General features: G+C 42.0%; 1 protein-coding gene across 5 annotated transcripts in view; it reads right to left on the reverse strand.

The window, feature by feature from the left end:
- The window catches only part of LOC134343875 (interleukin-11 receptor subunit alpha-like), a 129,660-nt gene that overhangs the window by 48,190 nt on the left and 57,892 nt on the right, over positions 1–23,578 (reverse strand). For all 5 annotated transcript variants that reach the window (XM_063042735.1, XM_063042732.1, XM_063042734.1 and 2 more), the window contains exons 2-5: positions 20,547–20,640; positions 18,193–18,253; positions 7,191–7,357; positions 3,532–3,646 (exon numbers count right to left, since the gene is read on the reverse strand). In XM_063042735.1, coding sequence (XP_062898805.1) covers positions 3,532–3,646; positions 7,191–7,357; positions 18,193–18,253; positions 20,547–20,640 — 437 coding nt within the window. The remainder of the gene's footprint in view (positions 1–3,531; positions 3,647–7,190; positions 7,358–18,192; positions 18,254–20,546; positions 20,641–23,578) is intronic.

Consider the following 23,578-nt stretch of genomic DNA (forward strand, 5'->3'; position numbering starts at 1 on the left):
TAATTTTCAAGTTGCTTCTGTAGCAGTTGTTTGAAAACAAACAAAGTCCGCAGAGAGACTGAGTATGGAAGTTGACACTGTATGACACACTTCTAAATGACGGAGTTCCAAGTCGAAAAAGGTACATTTGATTTTTATTACGAAACCAGCAAAGACAAATGATCTTATAGCAATGTAATAAGAGTAATTAATGTTCAAATTAGCATAATTAAGCATAACTAACGCAAATAAGTGTAATTAGTGAAATAAGCAATCATCAAAAAAGATCACCCCCCCCAGCTCCCTCCCTCTCAACAAGACTAACTAAGACAAATACGCAACTATACTCATTTGCATAGACTGTGCCCCAACCCACGGAACAAATTACCCATAATAAACGCGCAACACAAAATACAAAACAAGCAGTTAGAAAATCAATACATGGCTCCTACAGTTCCAAAACACATTAGTACATCATTGTATTGACCACAGATGGTGAAACCAATCAGACATTCAGAATTTTTGATTCTGAACAGCAGTGATGGATTTGGTTATACATCCTTCACGATGTGTCCTACTGATCAGACCACAAACATTCACCCTAGGAACACTCAGCAGGGAGGTACTATTGCAAAATATTCACCAATGCTTTATAAACCTTATATTCTAGGAGGTAATACACTTCAAAACGCAAGCGGATTCTTGGCTGGTTATATACAATGAAGCCCTAGATGGAACCAAAGTTGTTTTTTTTTAAATTTTTTAACTATTCTAAAATATACTGGCTAAGAAATTGTTTACAAATTGAAACTGAACAAAAAGAATTGATGTCCTTTTCTTTTTGCACAGCAGGAGGACAAAGCTGATTAGGCCTTGGACCCAAGCCACACAAATCCAACAAGCTACAAACACCAATTCAACTCACTGGAGACATCAGACTGGCACCGCTTCTGAGGGAGCTCAGGACCTGGGTCCCGACAAATGTAGTTTGCCTCCATGAAAGTTCTGAGGAGGAGCTTAGGGTAGGGCAAGGTTAGTGGTACCTGGCAGTGTGCGGGGAGAGTTTGTGCAAAAATAAAAACCAAAAAAAAAGTCTGCAGGTGCAGGACTCTGGAACGACAAACAAAGCACTAGGGGAGCTCCATACATCAGGCAGCACTTAGGAAGGGACAGTCGAAGTTTTGGACTGAGACCCTTCAAGGTCTCAACCCAAAATACCAACTATCCACTTCCCTGCATAGATGTTGTCAGACCCGACGAGTTGCTCCAGCACTGTAGTAGAAGGAAGAGTCAGAACTCAAATCCCTCTTGCCTGTGCCACCATTCAGTACCATCCTTTACATCAGCTGACATTCTTGTCTTATCTTCCTAACCCCTTGATTAATTAATACCATGGCAAGCTTTGCAGTTTTTTCTCAGTTTACTACTGGCATTCTAAACAGGCAATGAGTTCTGACACGGATACATCTGGAGAGGATCAAACACTTAATATGACACTAGCACACCAAATCATACACTTCTAAGTCTTCGACCAGAAATCCAGCAGTTTCGTCCCAGCATTTATATGAAGAGATTAACCTTGTCAAGTATACCTCTAAAGTTCTTTCTCCAGATTCTAAAGTCTTTCTGAACTGTTACAATTGTTGTGGTGAATATGTTCAAACGATATTTTTGGGCAGACAATTCCAGAAGTGATACAAAATAAGCCATCAGACTGACCAACAACTCCATCTATTAACCCTTCCCAGCAGCTCAACATACAAATCAGCCACTCCTTTCCTCAGTCTACTCACACCTGTCACCCCCCCCATGCACTCCACACCTCATAGCTACACTGACAGTCACTGTCCTACCGTGTTGTCATATGCCCTGCTGATACCTAGAAGGGATCCAACTTCCAAAAGTCACTTTGCCAGACACTCCAGCATCTAGCATCACTTTATGTATATACAGTCTATTGTATGTATACAAGGTAATCTTATGCATGTACAACCACAATCAACCAATTACTTCTATATTGTGTTTCATACGATTGTTTTTATATGTACATTTTTGTGGGTTTTTTTGTTTTTTTTAAATTGCTTGTGTTTTTTTTATCTGCTGCATCAGACCCAGAGCAAGGATCGTTTTATTCGTCTGCTCGTGTACTGGCGAATGACGATAAACAATCTTGAAAATCTGGACCCTGGAACATCAGGGCATCAAAGATGCAAACATCAGTATACTCTTTATTGACTACAGCTCGGTATTCATTACCATTGTCCCATCTAAATTAATCAATAAGCTCCAAGACCTTGGCCTCAATATCTTCTTCTTCCATTTCCCCACTTGCAGACCCCAGTCATTTTGGATTCACAACAGCATCGCCTCCACAATCTCCATCAACACAGGTGCACCACAAAGCTGTTTGCTTAACCCCCTGCTCTATTCGCTTTACACTTATGCTGGTGTGGATAACCACAGCTCCAATGCCATATTCAAGTTTGCTGATGACACCACTGCCATTGGCCAAATCAATGGTGGTGATGAATCAGCTTATAGGAGGGAGATTGAAAAGCTGGCTGAGTGTTGCCATAACAACCACCTCTCACTCAATGTCAGCAAGACCAAGGAGCTGATGACTGACTTCAGGAGAAGGAGAGCAGAGGACAATGAGGCATTCTTCATCGGAGGATCAGAGGTGGAGAGGGTCAGCAACTTTAAATCCCTCAATGTTATTATTTTGGAGGTCCTGTCCTAGGCCCAGAACACAAGTGCAATTATGAAGAAAGCACAACAGTACCTCTACTTGCTTAGGAGTAGAAATTCAGCACAACATGAAAAACTTTGATAAATTTCTACTGATGTGTAGTGGAGAGTATATTGACTGGCTGCATCACAGCCTGGTATGGAAACACTAATGCCCTTGAATAGAAAGTGCTACAGAAAGTAGTTGATACAGCCCAGTCTATCGCAGGTAAAGCCCATTGAGCACACCTACATGAAACGTTGTTACAGGAAAGCAGCATCCATCATCAAGGAGCCCCACCACCCAGGCCACTCCCTCCTCTCACTGCTGCCATCAGGGAAAAAAATCGGTACAGGAGCCTCAGGATTCACACCACCAGGTTCAGCAACAGTTATTAGCACTCAACCACTCAACACTCTTGAACCAAGCGGGATAACTTCACTTAATTTCACTTGCCCCATCATTGAAATGTTCCTACAACCTTTGGACTCACTTTCAAGGACTCTTCATCTCATGTCCTCAATATTTATTGTTTATTTATTATTTCTTTCTTTTAGTATTTACACAATTTGTTGTCTTTTGCACACTGGTTAAGCACCCAAGTTGGTACAGTCTTTCATTGATTCTGTTTTGGTTATTATTCTATGGATTTATTGAGAATGCCCGCAAGAAAATGAATCTCAGGTTAGAATATGGTGACATATATGTATTTGCTAATAAATTTACTTTGAACTTTGATTATCATGTGTGTCTTGAATGTACTTAAAAGGTGTAGATGGAAGTCAAACATTTTACAATATGCAAGTCTGTGATGAAATCGTTACCTGTAGGTTGCAATGTATCTGCTGGGAAAGGACTCCCAATGATTCTTTTCCCAAGAACAATCGATTCTATAAAAATTGAATGCTTTGCAGTGCACCAAAGGCTTACTTGGAGGATCTGTTAATGAAGAAACAGAGCACAGTTCAGATGTCATTCAAAATCCTTAATAAGTAGATACAGTAAAGCTCTGGTTCAAGGTGGCAATACTTGATCATCTGGAATGTAATTATATAAATTAAAAGCCCTGAAATAGTTCTGGAAAAAAAAAGACAAAGCTAACAGTCTAGACTGGGTGACACACACACACAAAGTGATGAAGGAACTCAGAAATTCAGTCTCCTGTCTTCAAGAGTATGGAATGTCTAGAATTGGTATATTCAAGAAAATGGATGCAGAAAATCAGTCGAATTTCAGATAGCAGAATGGAATGTGAAAAACATCCATCTAGAAATGGACAAACATTACTGGAATGAGGATACCATTCTACTATTCCAGGTTAAATACATAATTCCCATTCCTTCCATACTCCAGTTTGCAGATGAGACCAAGATCGGGGGATGTAATGGACAGGGAAGATGACTTCCAACGCTTGCAGGGATATCTGGATCAACTGGAAAAAATGGCAGATGGAATTTAATACAGACAAGTATGAACCGTTGCTCTTTGGGAAAATCAATCAGGGTAGTTCTTTCAACAGTGAGTAGCAGGACACTGAGAAGTGTATAGAACAAAGGGATCTGGGAACTCCGATCTCCAATTTCTTGAATGTAGCATCACAAGCAGATAGGGCTGTAAAAAGAGCTACTGGCACCTTCATAAATCAATGTACTGAGCACAGGAGTTAGGATGCCATGTTGAAATTGTAAAAGACGCTGATGTGACCTAATTTAAAATATTGTGTGCAGTTTTGGTCACCTACCTACGGGAGAGATATAAATAAGACTGAAAGTTCCGAGAAAATTTACAAGGATGCTGCCAGAGTTTGACCTGAGTCATAGGGAATGGCTGAATAGGTTAGGACTTTAATCCCTAGAACAGAATATTGCGGGGAAATTTGATGGAGGTATGCAAAATTACGAGGGGTATAGACAGGGTAAATGCAAGCAGGCTTTTTCCACTGAGATTGGGTGAAACTAGAACTAGAGGTCATAAGTTAAGGGTGAAAGGTGAAATGTTTAAGGGGAACTTCTTAATCGTGGGATTGAGTTTAGGAGCCAAGAGGTAATGTTGCAGTTACATAGGACCCTGGTCAGACCCCAATTGCTCAGTTCTGGTCGCCTCACTACAGGAAGGATGTGGAGGCTGTGGAGGGGATGCGGAGGAGACTTGCAGGGATGTTGCTTGGATTGGGGAGCACGCCTTGTGAGGGTGGGTTGAGGGGACTCGGCCTTTTCTCCTTGGACCTGATGGAGGTATGTGGGATGGTGGGAGGCACTGGTCATGTGGATGGTCGGGGGCTTTTTCCCAGGGCTGAAGTGGCTGGCATGAGAGGGCACAGTTTTAAGGTGCTTGGAAGTAGGTACAGAAGAGATGTTAGGGGTAAGTTTTTTTGTTTTTTTTTTAAAAACGCAGAGAGTGGTGAGTGCATGGAATGGGCTGCCGGCGACAGTGGTGGAGGTGGATACGATGGGATCTTTTAAGAGACTCTGGATAGGTACATGGAGCTTAGAAAAATAGAGGGCTATGGGTAACCACAAGTAATTTCTAAGTAAGGACATGTTCGGCATAGCTTTTTGGGCTGAAGAGCCTGTATTGTGCTGTAGGTTTTCTACATTTCTATGTTTCTTCACTCAGAGGGTGGTGCGAGTGTGAAATGAGCTGCCAGCATGTAGTGGACGCAGGAACAATTTCAACATTTAAGAGAAATTAGGATAGGTACATATATTGGAGAGGCACGGAAGGATATGGTCCAGGTGCAGGTCGATGGGACTAGGCAGATTAATGGGTCAACAAGGGTTAGATGGACCAAACGGCCTGTTTCTGTGCTATGACTCTGTGATTCTAACCTCCAAATTAAACTACTACTAAAATAATCCTAAATAAATTAAGTTTAAATTCCACATGGAAAGTTCAACTGTAACAGCCATAGTTCCTTGTACCTTTACAAATGGTATGGAATAATTTGAATTTTAGGGAGTGAACTCAAACAAAAGTGTTCTGAATGGAAATTGCAGGCTATAAATGGAAAAGAAGAGATTTTGCAGAAGCTGAAAGTCCAGAACAACACACACAAAATGCTGGAGGAACAAGATAACCATACAGTCAGGCAGATCAAATAAATATTAAGATCCAACTTGGCAAATACATCTTTCTGAAAATTATTTCCACAATAAGTTAAAAATTGGAAAGATCACTTTCCAATTCAATTATTTTTCAGCAAAATCTTAATCCCCAAGTTAGCACTCTGCTCACAATATCTTGGTTATTCCAGGACCAGAGGGCACAGCCTCAGAATACAAAGGTGTCCTTTTAAAACAGAGATGAGAAGGAATTTCTTAGTGGTGTATCTGTGGAATTCATTACCAAAGACGGCTGCGGAGGCCAAGCTATTGGGCATCTTTAAAGCAGAGGCTAAAGCATGTGTGTCAAAGGTTAGAGAGAGAAGGCAGTAGAATGGGGTTGAGAGGGATAATAAATCAGCCATGATGGAATGGCAGAACAGATCCAATGGGCCGAATGACCTAATTCTACTCTCATGTTTATAGTCATTGTTGTCTATATCGACGCAGTTTGTGGAATGGATTCTGTACTTCACATTATGATGTGTTTCTGGGCGCTCCTCTTTTTGTTGCTGTTTTGTACGATTTTGTTCGGGGCAGACTAGTGCTGCAGCCTGCAGATACCAAAGGCACAGCACAAGATTGAACTGAGCTGAATACGCCTGAACTCTTTCATTGTCTTTGTGATTTTGTGTTTTGTATTCTATGTTTTTCCCCCTCATTTTTTTGCTGTTTGCATAATTTGTTCCTTCTTTGATTGTCGGGGTTTGATGTTTTTCTTTAATAGGGTTCCATAGTTTTCTTTGTTTCGTGGCTGTCTGTGGAAAGACAAATCTCAGTGTTGTATACTACGCACACTTCTCCTTCCCTTTCTCCTATTATCCACTCTTCTCTCCTCTCAGATTCTTTCTTTTCCAACCTTTGACCTGTTCCACCCACCTGGCTTCACCTATCACCTTCCAGCTAGCCTCCTTCCCCTGCCCCCACCATTTAATTCAGGCATCTCCCCCTTCCCTTTCTGCCCTAAAGAAGTGTCTCGGCCCAAAAAGTTGACTGTTTACTCTTTTCCATAGATGCTGCCTGACCTGCTGAGTCCCTCCAGCATTTTCTCTGTGTTGTAATGTACTTTGAATCTACTTAAACCATATTATTCTGCTGCTGTCTGTGTAACTGCTCTGTGCTCAATTACAGAAACATTGGAATAGAAAAATGAATAAATTACAAAAGGAAATTTAATTGACCCCAATATTAAGTTATATCAAAGCTTTTTGTATACTTTTAGTAGTTTATCTATAATTCCCAAAGAGCTTAAAGGTTATCAACTGCAGATAAAAACTCATGTAGTGCATTATCTAATCAGCAAATGAATTGCAACATGCACTCTGAGTTTTCTGATGTTATCACTTCTGAAAGACATTTGAAAAATTAAAAACATGACTTACATCCAAGTTTTAACAGAGTCCATTGCAACATTTCTCCAGTGTCATTGTGACAGCTGTAGTTTCCTTCGAGGGACAACCCTGCCATCAACAACACGAGGTTTCCATTCTCTACTTGAGTATTGTTTGTTTTGGCCACTACGGTCCCATTAACTTTCCAATGAACACGCCTGTGAATGAAGTTAACATAATTTAGAACACGCAATTATCTCAAGAAGGGGGGAAATTATAACATTTCAGGAAGTTAAAGGTAGTCATAAAAAAAGTCACTTTAACTTGCCCCAGTGGCCGAGTTTCTATTAAATTTCCATACATATGTTTACCTTCTACCACTGTAGAACATTTCTTCCTTTACATTAACTTTGGAAACAGTTATCCCACATTAACGTCTACTTATAATATGGTCAACGACAACTATCTGGCAACTTTATTTCTTCCAGAAAACTTGCTTAGATAATCAGTCATCTCCAACTATTGCAGCTTTTCTAGGGAGCTATACAGGATTATCAACTTTCTGGATTTGGAATTTGCTTGCGTGCCATCCAGATAGATCATTCCAAACACAAGTACAAAGGGAAACAAAATGCAGAATATAGTGTAATGGATACAGAGGGAGTGCAGTGCAGGTACACAAGTAAAGAGCAAGGGCAACAAAGTAGATTGGGAAATCAAGAGTTCATCTTTTAACCAACGAGAGATCCATTCATGAGTCTGATTAAATCTGGAGCAACACACACAAAATTCTGGAGGAACTCAGCAGGCCAGGCAGCATCTATGGATAAGAGTAAACAGCTGAAATTTTGGGCCAAGACCCTTCTTCAGGACTGGAACATTGACTGTTTACTCTACCATAGACGCTGCCTGACCTGCTGAGTTCCTCCAGCATTTTGTGTGTGTTGATTTGGAGTTCAAGCACCTGCAGATTTTCTCACGTGTGCGATTAAAACTGGGATAGATTCTACTCCTAAGCCCGGTCGAACATCTACTCAGGCTTTTGTGTCTTCTACCCAATGTGTGGGACAACTGAATGACCAGGATGGGATAGGTCCTTCATAATGTCGGTTGCTTTCCCGATTCAGCAGGAAGTGTAAATGGAGTCAACGGAGTTATCTATGTTTTCATTCAGTGTTTTTCATGGGTGAAGAGTTACTAGATCTAAAGTCTACCGTAAGTTAAAGACAAAAGAACATTATCGCAGCCCTACAGAACTTGCCATCCATCACATAACCCAAGAGAAATATGGATATTTAATGGCACTGACTTGCCATCACTGAATTGTGGCTGAAGTATGGTTGTAGCTGGGAACTGAATGTCCAAGGTTACACGTTATATCAGAGGGACTGGAAGGTAGGCAGAGGGGGTGGTGTGGCTCCACTGGTAAAGAATAGCATCAAATCAGTAGAAAGACATGACATTGGATTAGAAGATGTTGAATCCTTGTGGGTTGAGTTGAGAAACTGCAAGGGTAAAAAGACATTGATGGCAGTTATATACAGGCCTCCCAATAGTGGCAGAGAGGTGGATAACAGGAAATAAAAAAGGCGAGTTAAAGAGTAATGTTATGGTAGTCATGGGAGATTTTAACATGCAGGTCGATTGGGAAAATCAGGCTGGCAATGGATCTCAAGAGAGTGAGAGCCTAAGAGATGGCTTTTTAGAGCAGTTTGTCGTTGAGCCTACTAGCGGATCAGCTACACTGAATTGGGTGTTATGTAACAAACCAGAGGCGATTAGGGAGCTTAAGGTAAAAGAACCCTTAGGAACCAGTGATCACAATATGATTGTGTTCAACTTGAAATTTGATAGGGAAAAAGTAAAGTCTGATGCAGCAGTATTTCAGTGGAGTAAGGGAAATTACAGAGGTATGAGAAAGGGGTTAGCCAAAGTAAATTGGAAGGAGCTGCTGGCAGGGATGTCAGCAGAGCAGCAACGATGTGTGTTTCTGGGGAAAAAATGAGGAAGGTGCAGGATATGTGTATTCTAAAAAAATGGTAAAATAGTACAACTATGGCTGACAAGTCAAAGCTTTTGTAAAAGCAAAAGAAAGGGCATACAACAAAGCAAAAATTAGTGAGAAGATAAAGGATTGGCAAGCTTTTAAAAACCTACAGAGAGCAATTAAGTAAATTATTAGAAGAAAAAAATGAAATATGAAAGCAAGCTAGCAAATAATATCAAAGTGGAGAGTAAAAGCTTTTTCAAGTATGTTAAAAATAAAAGAAATGAGAGTAGATATAGGACTGCGGGAAAATGAGGCAGGAGAAATAATAAGGGGGACATGGAGGTGGCTGATGAACTAAATGAGTATTTTGCGTCAGTCTTCACTGTGGAAGACACAAGCAGTATGCCTGATGTTGTAGTGTGTGAAGGAAGATAAGTGGATGCAGTTACTGTTACAAGAGAGAAGGTGCTCAAAAAGCTGAAAGACCCAAAAGTACATAAGTGACCCGGACCATAGGAACTACACCCTAAGCTTCTGAAAGAGGTAGTGTTAAGAGATTGTGGTGGCATTAGAAATGATTTTTCAAAAATCATTGGACTCTGGCATGGTGCCAAAGGACTACAAAATTGCAAATGTTACTCCACTCTTTAAGAAAGGAGGAAGGCAGCAGAAAGGAAATTATAGACCAGTTAGCCTGACCTCAGTGGTTGGGAAGATGTTGGAATCAATTGTTAAGGATGAGGTGCTGGAGTACTTGGTGACACAGGACAAGATAGTACAAAGTCAGCATGGTTTCCTTCAGGGAAAATCTTGCCTGATGAACCTGTTGGAATTCTTTGAGAAGATTACAAGTAGGATAGATAAAGGGGATGCAGTGGAATTTGTATATTCGGACTTTCCGAAGGCCTTTGACAAGATGCCACACATGAGGCTGCTTACCAAGTTAAGAGCCCATGGTGTTAAAAGAAAGTTACTAACATGGTTAGAGCATTGGTTGACTGGTAGGAAGCAACAAGTGGGAATAAAAGGATCCTTTTCTGGTTGGCTGCCAGTGACTAGTGGTGTTCCGCAGGGGTCGGTGTTGGGACCACTACTTTTTATGTTGTATATCAATGATTTAGATGATGGAATAGATAGTTTTGTTACCAAATTTGCAGATGATACAAAGATTCGTGGAGGGGCAGGTAGTGTTGGGGAAACAGGTAGGCTGCAGAAGGAATTAGACAGATTAGGGGAATGGGCAAGAAAGTGGCAAATGAAATACAATGTTAGAAAATTCATGGTCATGCACTTTAGTAGTAGAAATAAATGTGCGGACTATTTTCTAAATGGGGAGAAAATCCAGGAATCTGAGATGCAGAGGGAGTTGGGAGTCCTTGTGCAGAACACCCTGAAGATTAACTTGCAGGTTGAGTTGGTGGTGAGGAAGGCAAGTAGCCATGTTAACATTCATTTCAAGAGGTCTAGAATACAAGAGCAGGAATGTGATGCTGAGTCTTTATAAGGCACTGGTGAGGCCTCACCTCGAGTACTGTGAACAGTTTTGGGCCCCTCCTCTTAGAACAGATGTGCTGGCATTAGAGAGGATCCAGAGGAGGTTCACAAAGATGACTCCAGGAATGAAAGAGTTATCATACGAGAAACGTTTGATGGCTCTGGGTCTGTACTCACTGGAATTCAGAAGGAGGAGGGTAGATCTCATTGCAACTTTTCAAATGTTGAAAGGTCTAGACAGAGTAGACGTGGAAAGGATGTTTCCCATGGTGGGAGAGTGTAGGGCAAGACTGCATAGCCTTAAGGATAAAGAGGTGCCTTTTCAAAACAGAGATGCAAAGAAATTTCTTTAGCCAAAGGGGGGTGAATTTGTGGAATTTGTTGCCACATGCAGCTGTGGAGGCCAGGTTGTTGGGTTTATTTAAGGAAGAGATTGATAGGTTCTTGATTGGACATGGCATCAAAGGTTACGGGAAGAAGGCCGGAAACTGGGGTTGAGGAGGAGATAGAAAAAAAGCATCAGCCATGATTGAATGATGGAGCAGACTCAACGGGCCAGATGGTCTAATTCTGCTCCTATATCTTATGGCCTTATTTTCAGAAGAACTTATAAAGAGGTACTGAGTAATTGTGACCCAACTAATGCCTAGGAGTATTCAATATCACTTTATTTTATATTACTCTACTTCCACAGGAGGTTAAGGAAACTCAGCATGTCCCCATCGACTCATAGCAATTTTTATCGATGCACCATCGAAAGCATTCTGTCTGGATGCATAATGGCTTAGGACAGCAACTGCTCTGCACACTACCGCAAGAAACTGCAGGAGCTGTGGACACAGCTCAGCACATCACAGAAACCAACCTCCCCCTCCACGGACTCTGCCTATACTTCTCATACCTCAAAGAAGCAACCAGCATAATCACAGAGCCCACCCACGCTGGATGCTCTCTCTTCTCTCCCCGCCCCCCCCCCCCACCGCCAATTGGGCAGAAGATACAAAAGCTTGAAAAGCACATTCTACCGGACTAGAGGACAGTTCCTAGCCTGCTGTTATCAGAATCTTGAATGGAAAACTAGTATGATAAGAGGGGCTCTTGGCCTCACAGTCATTCTCATTATGATCTTCCACTTTATTGGTTACCAATACTGTACTTTTCAGTAGCTGTTACATATTATTCTGCATTGTCGTTTTACCTTAATCTTGCAGCTCAGTGCTCTGGGTAATGGTTTGATCTGTATAAACAGTATGCTAGACAAGCTTCTCACTGTATCTTGGTACATGAGACAAAACACCCACGCTCATATGTATAAACCCCAAATTTTATTCTTAGTGTTTGACATTATTCAGTTAAAATAACAGCAAACCTTTGTGTTGACTGGTGTTCAGTCTTGAAACCGGTACTTTTTTTAAAAAGATACATCTTCCCACAAACTTTCAAACAAAACCTCAGGTAGAACTTTGGAATAAAATACATACTCAATTTGCAAGAACAAAATTGATTCAAATACTCCAATAGAGCCTACGTATCCATGCCTGTGCCCGTGATTAGACCACTAGTTTCATAAAAGATAGCAGTGCCAGCACGAACTGGGATTTAACTTTCAAATAGAAGTGAAAGAAAGTTTAAAGTTTAAAGGCTATCATCAACATCCACACACCTTCCCTCCAATCCCCACATTCTTAACGGAATGCTTTAAGTTCCAATTTGATCGTAATTTCTGTATGCCCGAGATCACAGTCCTATAATTCCAATACATTATCTTGACGAGCTTTTTTATGAACCAACTCAAATTTAGATTACTGCCTGTACCGAAGATGCATTTGAATAGCTTCTTTTGTTAAACGTACCTCTCTGTTCATAAGGGTAATTCAAGAGTCACGCATGAATTAAAATTGGAAATAATCTTTTTAATTCCCATCTTCAAAGAGTTATGAGACACACAGCTGCGCTCATTCCAAATGCTGAAAGTAACCCGAGTGAAAGCAAGTTTCAGAAAAATGAATTGTATTTATATTTTTTCCACAACTGCAAGATATTATAATGCTTTACCGCAACAGCTTCTATTCATACAGTATCTTCAATGTGGTGAAAAGTCTGAAGGTGCTCTGGGGTGGCACGGTAATGTGGCGTTTAGTATAAAGCACAGTAATGAGAGTGGCACTGCAGCGTAGTGATTAGCGGAATGCTATCACCGATCAGGGTTCAATTCCCATTGGTTCCTCCCGCAGTCCAAAGACATAGGGTTATCATAAGTGAGTTGTGGGCTTGCTAAGTCAGCACTGGAGACGTGGCAACACTTACGGGCTGCCCAGCTCATACATTGCAGATTTGATTTCATGTAAAGTGACACACTTCACTGTAGGTTTCGATGTACATGAGACAGATAAAACCACTTTAAAGGTTAGATCTATGAAATATTTGCACAAAGCCCAAAGAAGGTGGGTTTAGAAGGTTACTCAAAAGGTGGTACAAAGCTCAGAGGAACAGCCAGAGATGGATAAAGGTGGCCTTGGGACATTAGGTATATCTAAAGTGGATGTTGATAGATTCTTGATTAGTAAGGGCATCAAAAGCTACAGGGAAAAGGCTGGAGCATGGGGTTGAGAGGGAAGATAAATAATCAAAGATGGAATGGTTGAGCAGGCTCGGTGTGTCAAATGGCCTAATTCTGCTCCTATGTCTTATGGTTTTAAGGAATCTTAATTTAGGAATGCAGAAGCAGTGCAATTAGATCTGGGTCCAAGAAGGAATGCAGAATTTACAATTTGGAATGGAGACAAGAAGGCATGTATGATTGTGTGACTGCTTAGTTATAAAACAGTAACTGGACTCTGTCAAAATGGAAATAAAGATTGCTTTGTACAAAGCCTCCAGCAAAGGCCAATCACACTCTGCTTTTCCCACTATTTCTGCTCTGCTAAAACTTTAGTTTACATCTGCTTTTGAATTGCTCTACCACCATTTTACACAATGGCCTGTCTTGTCCCAATTCATTACACCAGCCCAGGGAAATTTAGTCTTGTGAGCTGAAGAAAATCAATGCTGTTAGTAAACAATGTTCCTCAACCACACTGTTGAGTAATAAAGCAGCAAGAAAAGGAGAACGAACACTAAGGTTTTGGTCTTGAATTCCCCCTGTCAGCACTTAACATTTCATCCTTTTCTATTTTCGGGAAGACACAGAAAGAGATTTCACCGCCAGCACTTTACTGCATACCTCTTGTGACCATCTTTAGAAACAGACTTAGCACAAATCACAAAAGAAAGTGGCTGAAACACTGATTCACACTTCCATCGTCAAATCACTATTTGTCTTAAAAACAACACTGACACTCCTTTTGACCTAAATTATTTATCTTTCTCTAAAATCACTAAGTATTTTTACTAAGGTTTTGCACTTCACTTAATTCCTTCTTTGAATTTCTTTAACCTGGGCTCCATCCATCTTACAAGACAGAAACAGAGTTAGCCCATTCAGTGTACTGAGTATGCTCTGCCATCCCATCATTCTGATTTATTATCCTTCTCAAACCCATTCTCCTGCCTTCCCTTCCATAACCCTTGACATTCCCACTAATCAAGAATCTATCAACCTCCGCCTGTGGCAATCAACTCCACAGATTCACCACCCTCCGGCTAAAGAAATTACTTCACATCTCTGTTCTAAGTCGACATCCCTCTCTTCCTCGTCGTGCCGTCTGGTTCTAGCCTCCCCCCCCCCCCCACTCCCATTGGAAACAACTTCTCCACATCCACTCTATCTAGGCCTATCAATATTCTATAGGCTTCAATAAGATCCCTCCCTCATTTTTCTAAACTCCAGTGAGTACAAGCCCAGAAAGAATGCTCCTTTCATTCCCAGAATCATTCTCGGGAACCTCCTCTGGACCCTCTTCATTGCCAGAACATATTTTCTTCGATAAGAGGCCCACAACTGCTCACAATACACCATGCACAGTCTGACCAATGCCTTGAAAAGCCTCAGCATTACGTTCTTGCTTTTATATTCTAGTCCTCTTGACATGAATGCTCACGTAACATTAGCCTTGCTTATCACTGACTCAACCTGCAATTCAACCTTTAGGGTATCCTGCATGAGGACTCCCAAATCCCTTTGCACTTCTGATTTTTGAATTTTATCCAAATAGTCCAAGCCTTTATTCCTTCTGCCAAAATGCATGACCAACGCTTCTCTACACTATATTCCATCTACCAGTTCTTTGTCCATTCTCCTAATCTGTGTAAGCCCTTCTGCTAACTCCCTGCTTCCTCAATACTACCTGTCCCACACCCCCATCATTGCATCATCTGCAAACTTGTCCACAAAGCCTTCAATTCCATCATCCAAATCTTTGATATACAACGCGAAAAGAAATGGTCCCAACACAGACCCATGTGGAACACCACTAGTCACCAAAAGACAAGCAGAATAGGACCCCTTTATCCCTACTCCTTGCATCCTGCCAATCAGCCAATCTCTATCCATGCAAGAATCTTCCCTGTAATACCATGGGCTCATAGCTTGTTAAGTAGCCTCATGTGTGGCACTTTGTCACAAGCCTTCTGAAAACCCACGTAAGCAACATCCACTGATTCTCCTTTGTCTAACCTGCTTGCTATTTCATCAAAAAATTCCTACAGATTTGTCAGTCAAGATTTCCCCTTAAAGAAACCAAGTTGTCTTTGGCATATTTTATCACGCACCTCCAAGAACCCTGAAATCACATCATCTTCCCAACCACTGAAGTCAGGTTAACTGGCCTATAAAATTTTTTTTCTTTTGCCTCCCTCCCTTCTTAAAGAGAGGAGTGACATTTGCAATTTTCCAATCCTTCAAAACCATTCCAGAATCTAGTGATTCTTGAAAGATCATTACTAACGCCTCTACAATCTCTTCAGCTACCCCTTTCAGAACCCTGGGGTGTAGTCCATCTCAACCAGCTGACTTACCTACCCTTCAGACCTTTCAGCTTTCAAGCACCTTCGCCCTCGTAACAACAACTACACTCACTTCTGCTTCCTGACACTCTCGAATTTCCGGCATACTGCTAATGACTTCCACAGTGAAGAAAGCTGCAAAATACTTATTCAGTTCATCTTCCATTTCTTTGTCACCCATTACTACCTCTCCAGCATGATTTTCCAGCAGTCTGATATCCACTCTCCCCTCTCCTTTACTCTTTATACACCCGAGAAAAACTTCTGGTGTCCTCCTTGATATTATTGTTTAGCTTAGCTTCATATTTCATCTTTTCTTATTAACAGTGTACAGTATATTGACACAAATGATTACACACCTCCATCATCAATTCACTGTTTCTCTTAAAAAGCAGTCACAACTCATTTTGACTTTAATTATTTAACCTTCTCTAAAATCACTGAATAACTTCCCTCAAGTAAGGAATTAAGAACTTCTTTAACCTGGTTCTACCCGTCTTATGGAAGCACGTCAACACCTGAACCCAAGGTCACAGACAATGCTCTATTCATTCTTATTGTCAGCTCTCTTCAACATTTGATGCATGTGACTACATTGAATGCTTCAGTCCCCAGTCTACTGTGCAAATCTCCACATCTTCCTACTTATACAAGTTACACTCCGACACGCAGCTAAATTTAGTTACAATGCAGCTAAACAAACCATGGCCTTTTATCCTACCCCATCACCATAGCTGCAGCCTATTTGTCTAACCTCACTAACCTAATGCAGACACAGAGTTAACAACCACACAAAATGCTGGAGGATCTCAGCAAGTCCCAACAAGGATTGGAGGACTCCTTTGTCAAGCATCTTCATTCTGTCCACAGTGAAAGGCAGGATCTAACACCGGCTAGCCATTCCAATTTCCACATGTGAGCCAATGGCCTCCTCTAGTGCCACAATGAGGCCAAGCTCAGGCTGGAGGAGTAACACCTCATATTCCTTCTGCGTAGCCTCCAACCTGATGGAATGAACGTCTATTTCTTTAACTTTCAGCAATTAATCCCCCATCCACCGTCTGGTTCCGTATTCTGGTTCCCTTCTCTTCGCCTTACCTGCCCATCACCTCCCTCCAGTGCCCTTCCTTCTTCCCTCTCTTTCATGGCCCACTGTTCTCTCCTATCAGATTGTTTCTTGTTCAGCCCTTTACCTCTTTCACCCATCACCTCCCAGGTTCTTACTTCATCCCTCTCATTCTTCCCCACCTGGTCACACTTTATCATATGCTGGCTTGTACTCCATTCCTCCCCTTACCTTATTCTGGCTTCCATCCAAGTCAACTGAAGACCTGAAGCCTAAGGTTGAAGAACTGTCTGTGTGTGTGGTGGGGGGAGGGAAGTGGGAGGGAAGAAAGGGGCTTGTTTTGCTGGAATTTCAAGCAACACACATCAAAGTTGCCAGTGAACGCAGCAGGCCAGGCAGCATCTCTAGGAAGAGGTACAGTCGACGTTCGGGCCCAGACCCTTCGTCAGGACTAACTGAAAGAAGAGCTAGTAAGAGATTTGAAAGTGGGAGGGGGAGGGGGAGATCCAAAATGATAGGAGAAGACAAAATGATAGAAGTCTTCTCCTATCATTTTGGATCTCCCTCTCCAGCATCTGCAGATTTCCTCGTGTTTGCGTTGTTTTGCTGTGGGTTGTTTTGTTACTCTTTTTCTCTTGTTGCTGTACATGTTGCTCTGCTCAACAGTGTGGACATGCTATACCAGTACCAGACTATGTGGTGACAGTTGCAGGCATCCTAAGGTTTGAGTTGGTTGTTAACAAAAACAACGCATTTCACTGCATGTTTTAATGTATATGTGACAAATGAATCTGAATCTTCCTTTCCAGTTCTGATTAAGGGTTTCTTTTCTTTCTTTTGCCATCACCTGACTTGTATCCCCAACATTTAAACCTGGGATATGCAATTCCCCCACAATAAACCTCAGTAGTACAAAACCTGGTCGTTGATGACCTACAACAACTCCCTCATCTTTCAAGTTGAAAATATTTAAATCCTTTGGCAACTTCACATGTTCCACCAGCCTCAACTTCTCTGCTCCTCTTATTCCATATAGGAACCCCTCTCTGTGCATCACATCCCAAGAAGTACAAGCTTAAGTTGATTAGTCTCACGTTGTCAGGATGGAGGCTACCCAGACAGAATATGAGGCGTTGCTCCTCCAACCCAAGAGTGGCCTCATCGTAGCAGTGGAGGGCGTGGGCCAACATGTCGGAATGGGAATGGGGATTGGGAATTAAAATGGTTGGCCAATGGGAAATTCTGCTTGTTGCGGATGGAGTGAAAGTGCTTGACAAAGCGGTCCTCCTTCTCTCTTCTTCTATTCCCCATTTTGGTTTATTCCCCCAGGTCTTTCTCAGCATGGCAGCTCCAAAAGTTTTTTTTTTGCAACTTTTATAGCATGGTTTAAATTTGCTAATCTCAGCCAAAAGATTAGAGTACATGATATTTCTTTTCATTCCCAGCCAACGGAGACGACACAGCAAAGGCGCAAAAAAAAAATCACACAAACCATAACTTGGAAATAAAAGATATTTATTTTTCAAACACATTCATGGTTAATAAGAACTTAGGAGTACCTGTTATTTGCAGCATTGCAGATCAAGTTAATATCTGTTCCTATTCTTCCATAGGATACTTCTAAGAGAGAACAAAACAAAATTAATTCCAGATGATAATTCTCTTGCGGCCCTTTGAGCCTGGTCTTCTCTGTAACCCCCACAAACCCAATCAACCCAAACCCAATCATGGGACAATTTATAATGACCAACTAACCTGCCCGGTTCAGCTTGGGACTGGGGGAGGAAACCGCAGGACCCAGAGAAAACACACGCATTCCACAGGGAGGGAGGGCTTACAAACTCCTTACAGAGGACACTGGGATTGAACTCTGTACGCCGATGCCGCGAGCTGTAATAGCGTTACGCTAACCACTACACTACCATGGTGCCCTATATTACAACACTACTGTTTTTGCCATTACCAGAGCAAATCTACGAAATACAATTATCAGGTGTACATCAAGTTACACCGTAGAAACCTGTCCTAATACAAGAATGAACTACCAAACATCACAAAGTTAACATAATCTGGCATATAAGTCATCTTCTAATAAACAGATTAGTTACTTTATTTTTTGTGAAGACTCTCGATGAACTAACTTTCTAAATGACCAGAGTAACGTCTCTCTCTCACACACACACACACACACACACACACACAATGCTGAAGGAATCCAGCAGGTCAGAAAGGGAATGAGTCAACTTTTCAGGTCAAGATCCTTCATCAGGACTAGAAAGGAAGGGGAAAGACACCAGAATAAGAAGGTGGGTGGGGGGGGGAGGAGGAGTACAAGGTGATAGGTGAAGCTGGGTGAGGGGAAAGGGGTATGAAGTGAGAAGCTGAGGTGACAGGTGGAAAAGGTAAGGGAGCAACATCTCATATTCTGGGTGGGTAGCCTCCAACCTGTTGGCATGAATGTCAACTTCTCGAACTTCCGGTAATTTCCCCCGCCCACACCCGTCCCTCTTCTTCCATCCCCCACTCTGGCTCCTGTCTTAACTCGTCTCTTCTCGCCTGTCTATCACTTGCCTTTGGAGCGCCTGTTTCTTCCCTTTCTCCTCTCCTGTCAGATTCATTCTTTTTGAGCCCTTTACCTCCCAGCTTCTCATTTCCTCCTCCTCCCCATCCATCAGGCTTCCCATTCCAGCTTGTAGACCTTCCCCTCCCCACCTTCTTATTCTGGCTTCTTCCCCCTTCCTGTCCAGTACTGAAGAAGGGTCTCAACCCAAAATGTCAACTGTCTGTTCATTTCCACAGATGCTGCCTGACCTACTGAGTTCCTCCAGCATTTTGTGTGTGTTACATCCGGTAGGATTGATCTCATATTTTAAATGGCCAGTCAAGTTAAAATTTTTTTAACCAAATGCTAATGTTTATTTATTAGAAAAATGTGACACGGAATTAACAATGTATATTTACAAATATTAGCAGAACTTTCCCGAGAACTACTTTTAAAGCGATAAACATAACCATAGATAGGAATTCTTAACCCATCCCCTCGAAGAACATGTTCTACAAAATTAGCAGGGTTTCAAAGGAGGTTAAATAACTCAGCAGTCGATGGGCATTTTCTCAGGATTTATAATGCTCTTTCATAACCCACCCTAAACCACTTCTCAGCCAATGACATACTTCAGAAACATACCATCGGGTATTCCTTTCATCTATTTCTGTTCCAAGTCCATTCAATCATATTTTGAGCAAAATCATCTCACTTTGATAATTTAATTGCTACCCTTCTCATCATAGCTTCAGGCTGCAAGTGTTTAGAAGCTGGAAGGCCAAACTCCTGATCGATTCTCCAGAGCTGTGCCATAATAATAACATATAGAGCACTTTCTATACAAACAATTTAGTTCAAAGTGCTTTATAATGGGATAAAATGTAAACAATAAAAGAAAAAGACAAAATAGATTTTGTGACGCATCGGGTGGCATTTTTGGCATTTGTCTGTTTTCTTTCAACAACGCCAAGTTGGTAGCTCGACACTCAATGCAGTAAGGATGGAATGCGTGCAAGGGTGCAAAGGGCCGGCCGGATTCAAACCCGAGACGATTCGCCTCGAAGTCCAGTGCTGATGCCACTACACCACCGACCAAATAGATTTTGATCTTGTGTTTAAAAGTGTCAACTGAATCTGTATCCCTTATCGTTTTAGGTACTGAGTTCCATGAAAGAGCTGACCTGCCAATTTTCTTTTGAAGAAGATTGTTTAAATTTAAAAGCTTGGCGGAAGAAGACCTGTGAGCTCAAATAGGATTATAAGACACAAAGGCACAATATTTCTTGCTTTTTTTAAAATATAAATGACTGGCTGATTCAAAGCAAATATCAGTACTTCATTCTTTTCAAAGAAAGGCATCAAGCTTACCATTCCCTCTGAGAACATGTGCGTCAGCTCGAATTAAAAAAGAGATGGTGGCCAGAACAAGTACATTGTAAATGCAGAAGGCAGAACCAATCATCTGGAATAAGAACAAAATAATAAATACATAAGCTCAAAATATTATCCAAACAGTTCTTTCAAATACTAGATAAAACAAAAGTCCAATCATTTTAACAGGCCCTCCAAGACAAATCCTAAATAGTAGATACAAATTTTAAATATAAGAAATTTACAATATTTCATAAATTTAGCGGATAAATGTTTGGATATTTTTCAAAGTATTGACCTTTTCTCCTTACTATCAGAAATTGGCAGAGGAACACCAGTGCACTTTAAGCATTAATCAGGATATAACAAAGAATTCACATTTTGCACAGTCCTGTTAAGACTCCAAATGTCAGTGAAAAAATACCAAATACTGAAAAATTACTGAACAGTTAATTATTTCCAGACTTCATTACATTGGCTCTCCTTAGAGGAGGGAAAAAATATTTCCTGTTTATCTTCACAACACTGGTTGAATGTGCACACAGTCTTTTCTCCACCACCCCCTCCTCCCTCACCCCCAGGGTTGGGAAATCAAGAACTAAAGGGCATAGGCTTATGGTGAGAAGGCAGAATTATTTTTCACTCGAAGTGGGCAGTCTATAGAATGAGGTGCTGGAGGAAGTGGTTAAAAGTAGATCCATTAGCATTTAAAAAGGTACTTGACAGGTACATGGATAGGTCAGGTTAGAGCAGGGATTCCCAACCTTTTTTATGTCATGGACCAATTCCATTAGTCATAGTCATACTTTATTGATCCCGGGGGAAATTGGTTTTCGTTACAGTTGCACCACAAATAATAAATAGTAATAGAACCATAAATAGTTAAATAGTAATATGTAAGTTATGCCAGTAAATTATGAAATAAGTCCAGGACCAGCCTATTGGCTCAGGGTGTCTGACCCTCCAAGGGAGGAGTTGTAAAGTTTAATGGCCACAGGCAGGAATGACTTCCTATGACGCTCAGTGCTACATCTCGGTGGAATGAGTCTCTGGCTGAATGTACTCCTGTGCCCACCCAGTACATTATGTAGTGGGTGGGAGACATTGACCAAGATGGAATGCAACTTAGACAGCATCCCCTTTTCAGACACCACCGTGAGAGAGTCCAGTTCCATCCCCACAACATCACCGGCCTTACAAATGAGTTTGTTGATTCTGCTGGTGTCTGCTACCCTCAGCCTGCTGCCCCAGCATACAACAGCAAACACGATAGCACTGGCCACCACAGACTCGTAGAACATCCTCAGCATCGTCCGGCAGATGTTAAAGGACCTCAGTCTCCTCAGGAAATAGAGACGGTTCTGTCCCTTCTTGTAGACAGCCTCAGTGTTCTTTGACCAGTCCAGTTTATTGTCAATTCGTATCCCCAGTTATTTGTAATCCTCCACCATGTCCACACTGACCCCCTGGATGGAAACAGGGGTCACCGGTACCTTAGCTCTCCTCAGGTCTACCACCAGCTCCTTAGTCTTTTTCACATTAAGCTGCAGATAATTCTGCTCACACCATGTGACAAAGTTTCCTACCGTAGCCCTGTACTCAGCCTCATCTCTCTTGCTGATGCATCCAACTATGGCAGAGTCATCCGAAAACTTCTGAAGATGACAAGACTCTGTGCAGTAGTTGAAGTCCGAGGTGTAAATGGTGAAGAGAAAGGGAGACAAGACCATCCCCTGTGGAGCCCCAGTGCTGCTGATCACTCTATCGGACACACAGTGTTGCAAGCACACGTACTGTGGTCTGCCAGTCAGGTAATCAAGAATCCATGATACCAGGGAAGCATCCACCTGCATCACTGTCAGCTTCTCCCCCAGCAGAGCAGGGCGGATGGCGTTGAACGCACTGGAGAAGTCAAAAAACATGACCCTCACAGTGCTCGCTGGCTTGTCCAGGTGGGTGTAGACACAGTTCAGCAGGTAGATGATGGCATTCTCAACTCCTAGTCGGGGCTGGTAGGCAGACTGGAGGGGATCTAAGTGTGGCCTGACCATAGGCCCGAGCAGCTCCCCAGAGCAAGTCTCTCCAGGGTCTTCATGATGTGGGAGGTCAATGCCACTGGTCTGTAGTCATTGAGGCCGCTGGGGCGCGGCGTCTTCGGCACAGGGACGAGGCAGGACGTCTTCCGCAGTACAGGAACCTTCCGGAGCCTCAGGCTCAGGTTGAATACATGGCGAAGTACTCCACATAGCTGAGGGGCACAGGCTTTGAGCACCCTGGTACTGACACCATCCGGTCCTGCAGCCTTGCTTGGGTTGAGAGGGTCCATGGACCCGAGGTTGGGAAACCCTGGTTTAGAGGCATAAGTGCTAGGTATACGCAACTGGGACGGGCTAAAATGGAAGGACATTCGGGAGGGCTCGTCTGCTGAGACTAGACGGATGGAACTGAAGAATCCAAAAAAAAACAGGATGACTATATTAATGGGACTATATTATAGACCTCCCAGTAGTCAGTGGGATTTGGAGGAACAAATTTGTAAAGAGGTAACAAACAGTTACAAGAAATAAGATTGAGATAGTAGGTGATTTTTACTTTCCACATTTTGACTGGGACTTCCATAGTGTAAGGGGATTGAATAGGATCGGGTTTGTCAAATGTATTCAGGAGAGTTTCCTTAATCAATAAATATGCAGAGGTATGAACTGGAAAGAGTTTGGTACTGGATCTTCTCTTAAGGAATGAGACAGAGTACGCAACATAAGTCTATATAGGAGAATGCTTTGGTTTGAGTAATCTTAATTCCATTATGGGTGGCAAGGTGGTGATACATGTTTCTACCAAAGGATGTGCAAGGCACTCCTTCCCTCTGCTCGCTTGCAGGTCACCCTTGCGCAAGGTGCAGCACCTTCTTAGCAACACCCCCCCCCCCCCAACACTGATCAGGTCACATGAAGCCATGGGAGCAGGTGGTGGATGGTCGTATGAGCAGCTGGTGCATATCACAAGTCCTGGTTTTGCAACCACTGACG

The sequence above is a fragment of the Mobula hypostoma genome, chromosome 3 (genome assembly GCF_963921235.1).
Source record: "Mobula hypostoma chromosome 3, sMobHyp1.1, whole genome shotgun sequence".
NCBI lineage: Eukaryota > Metazoa > Chordata > Chondrichthyes > Myliobatiformes > Myliobatidae > Mobula > Mobula hypostoma.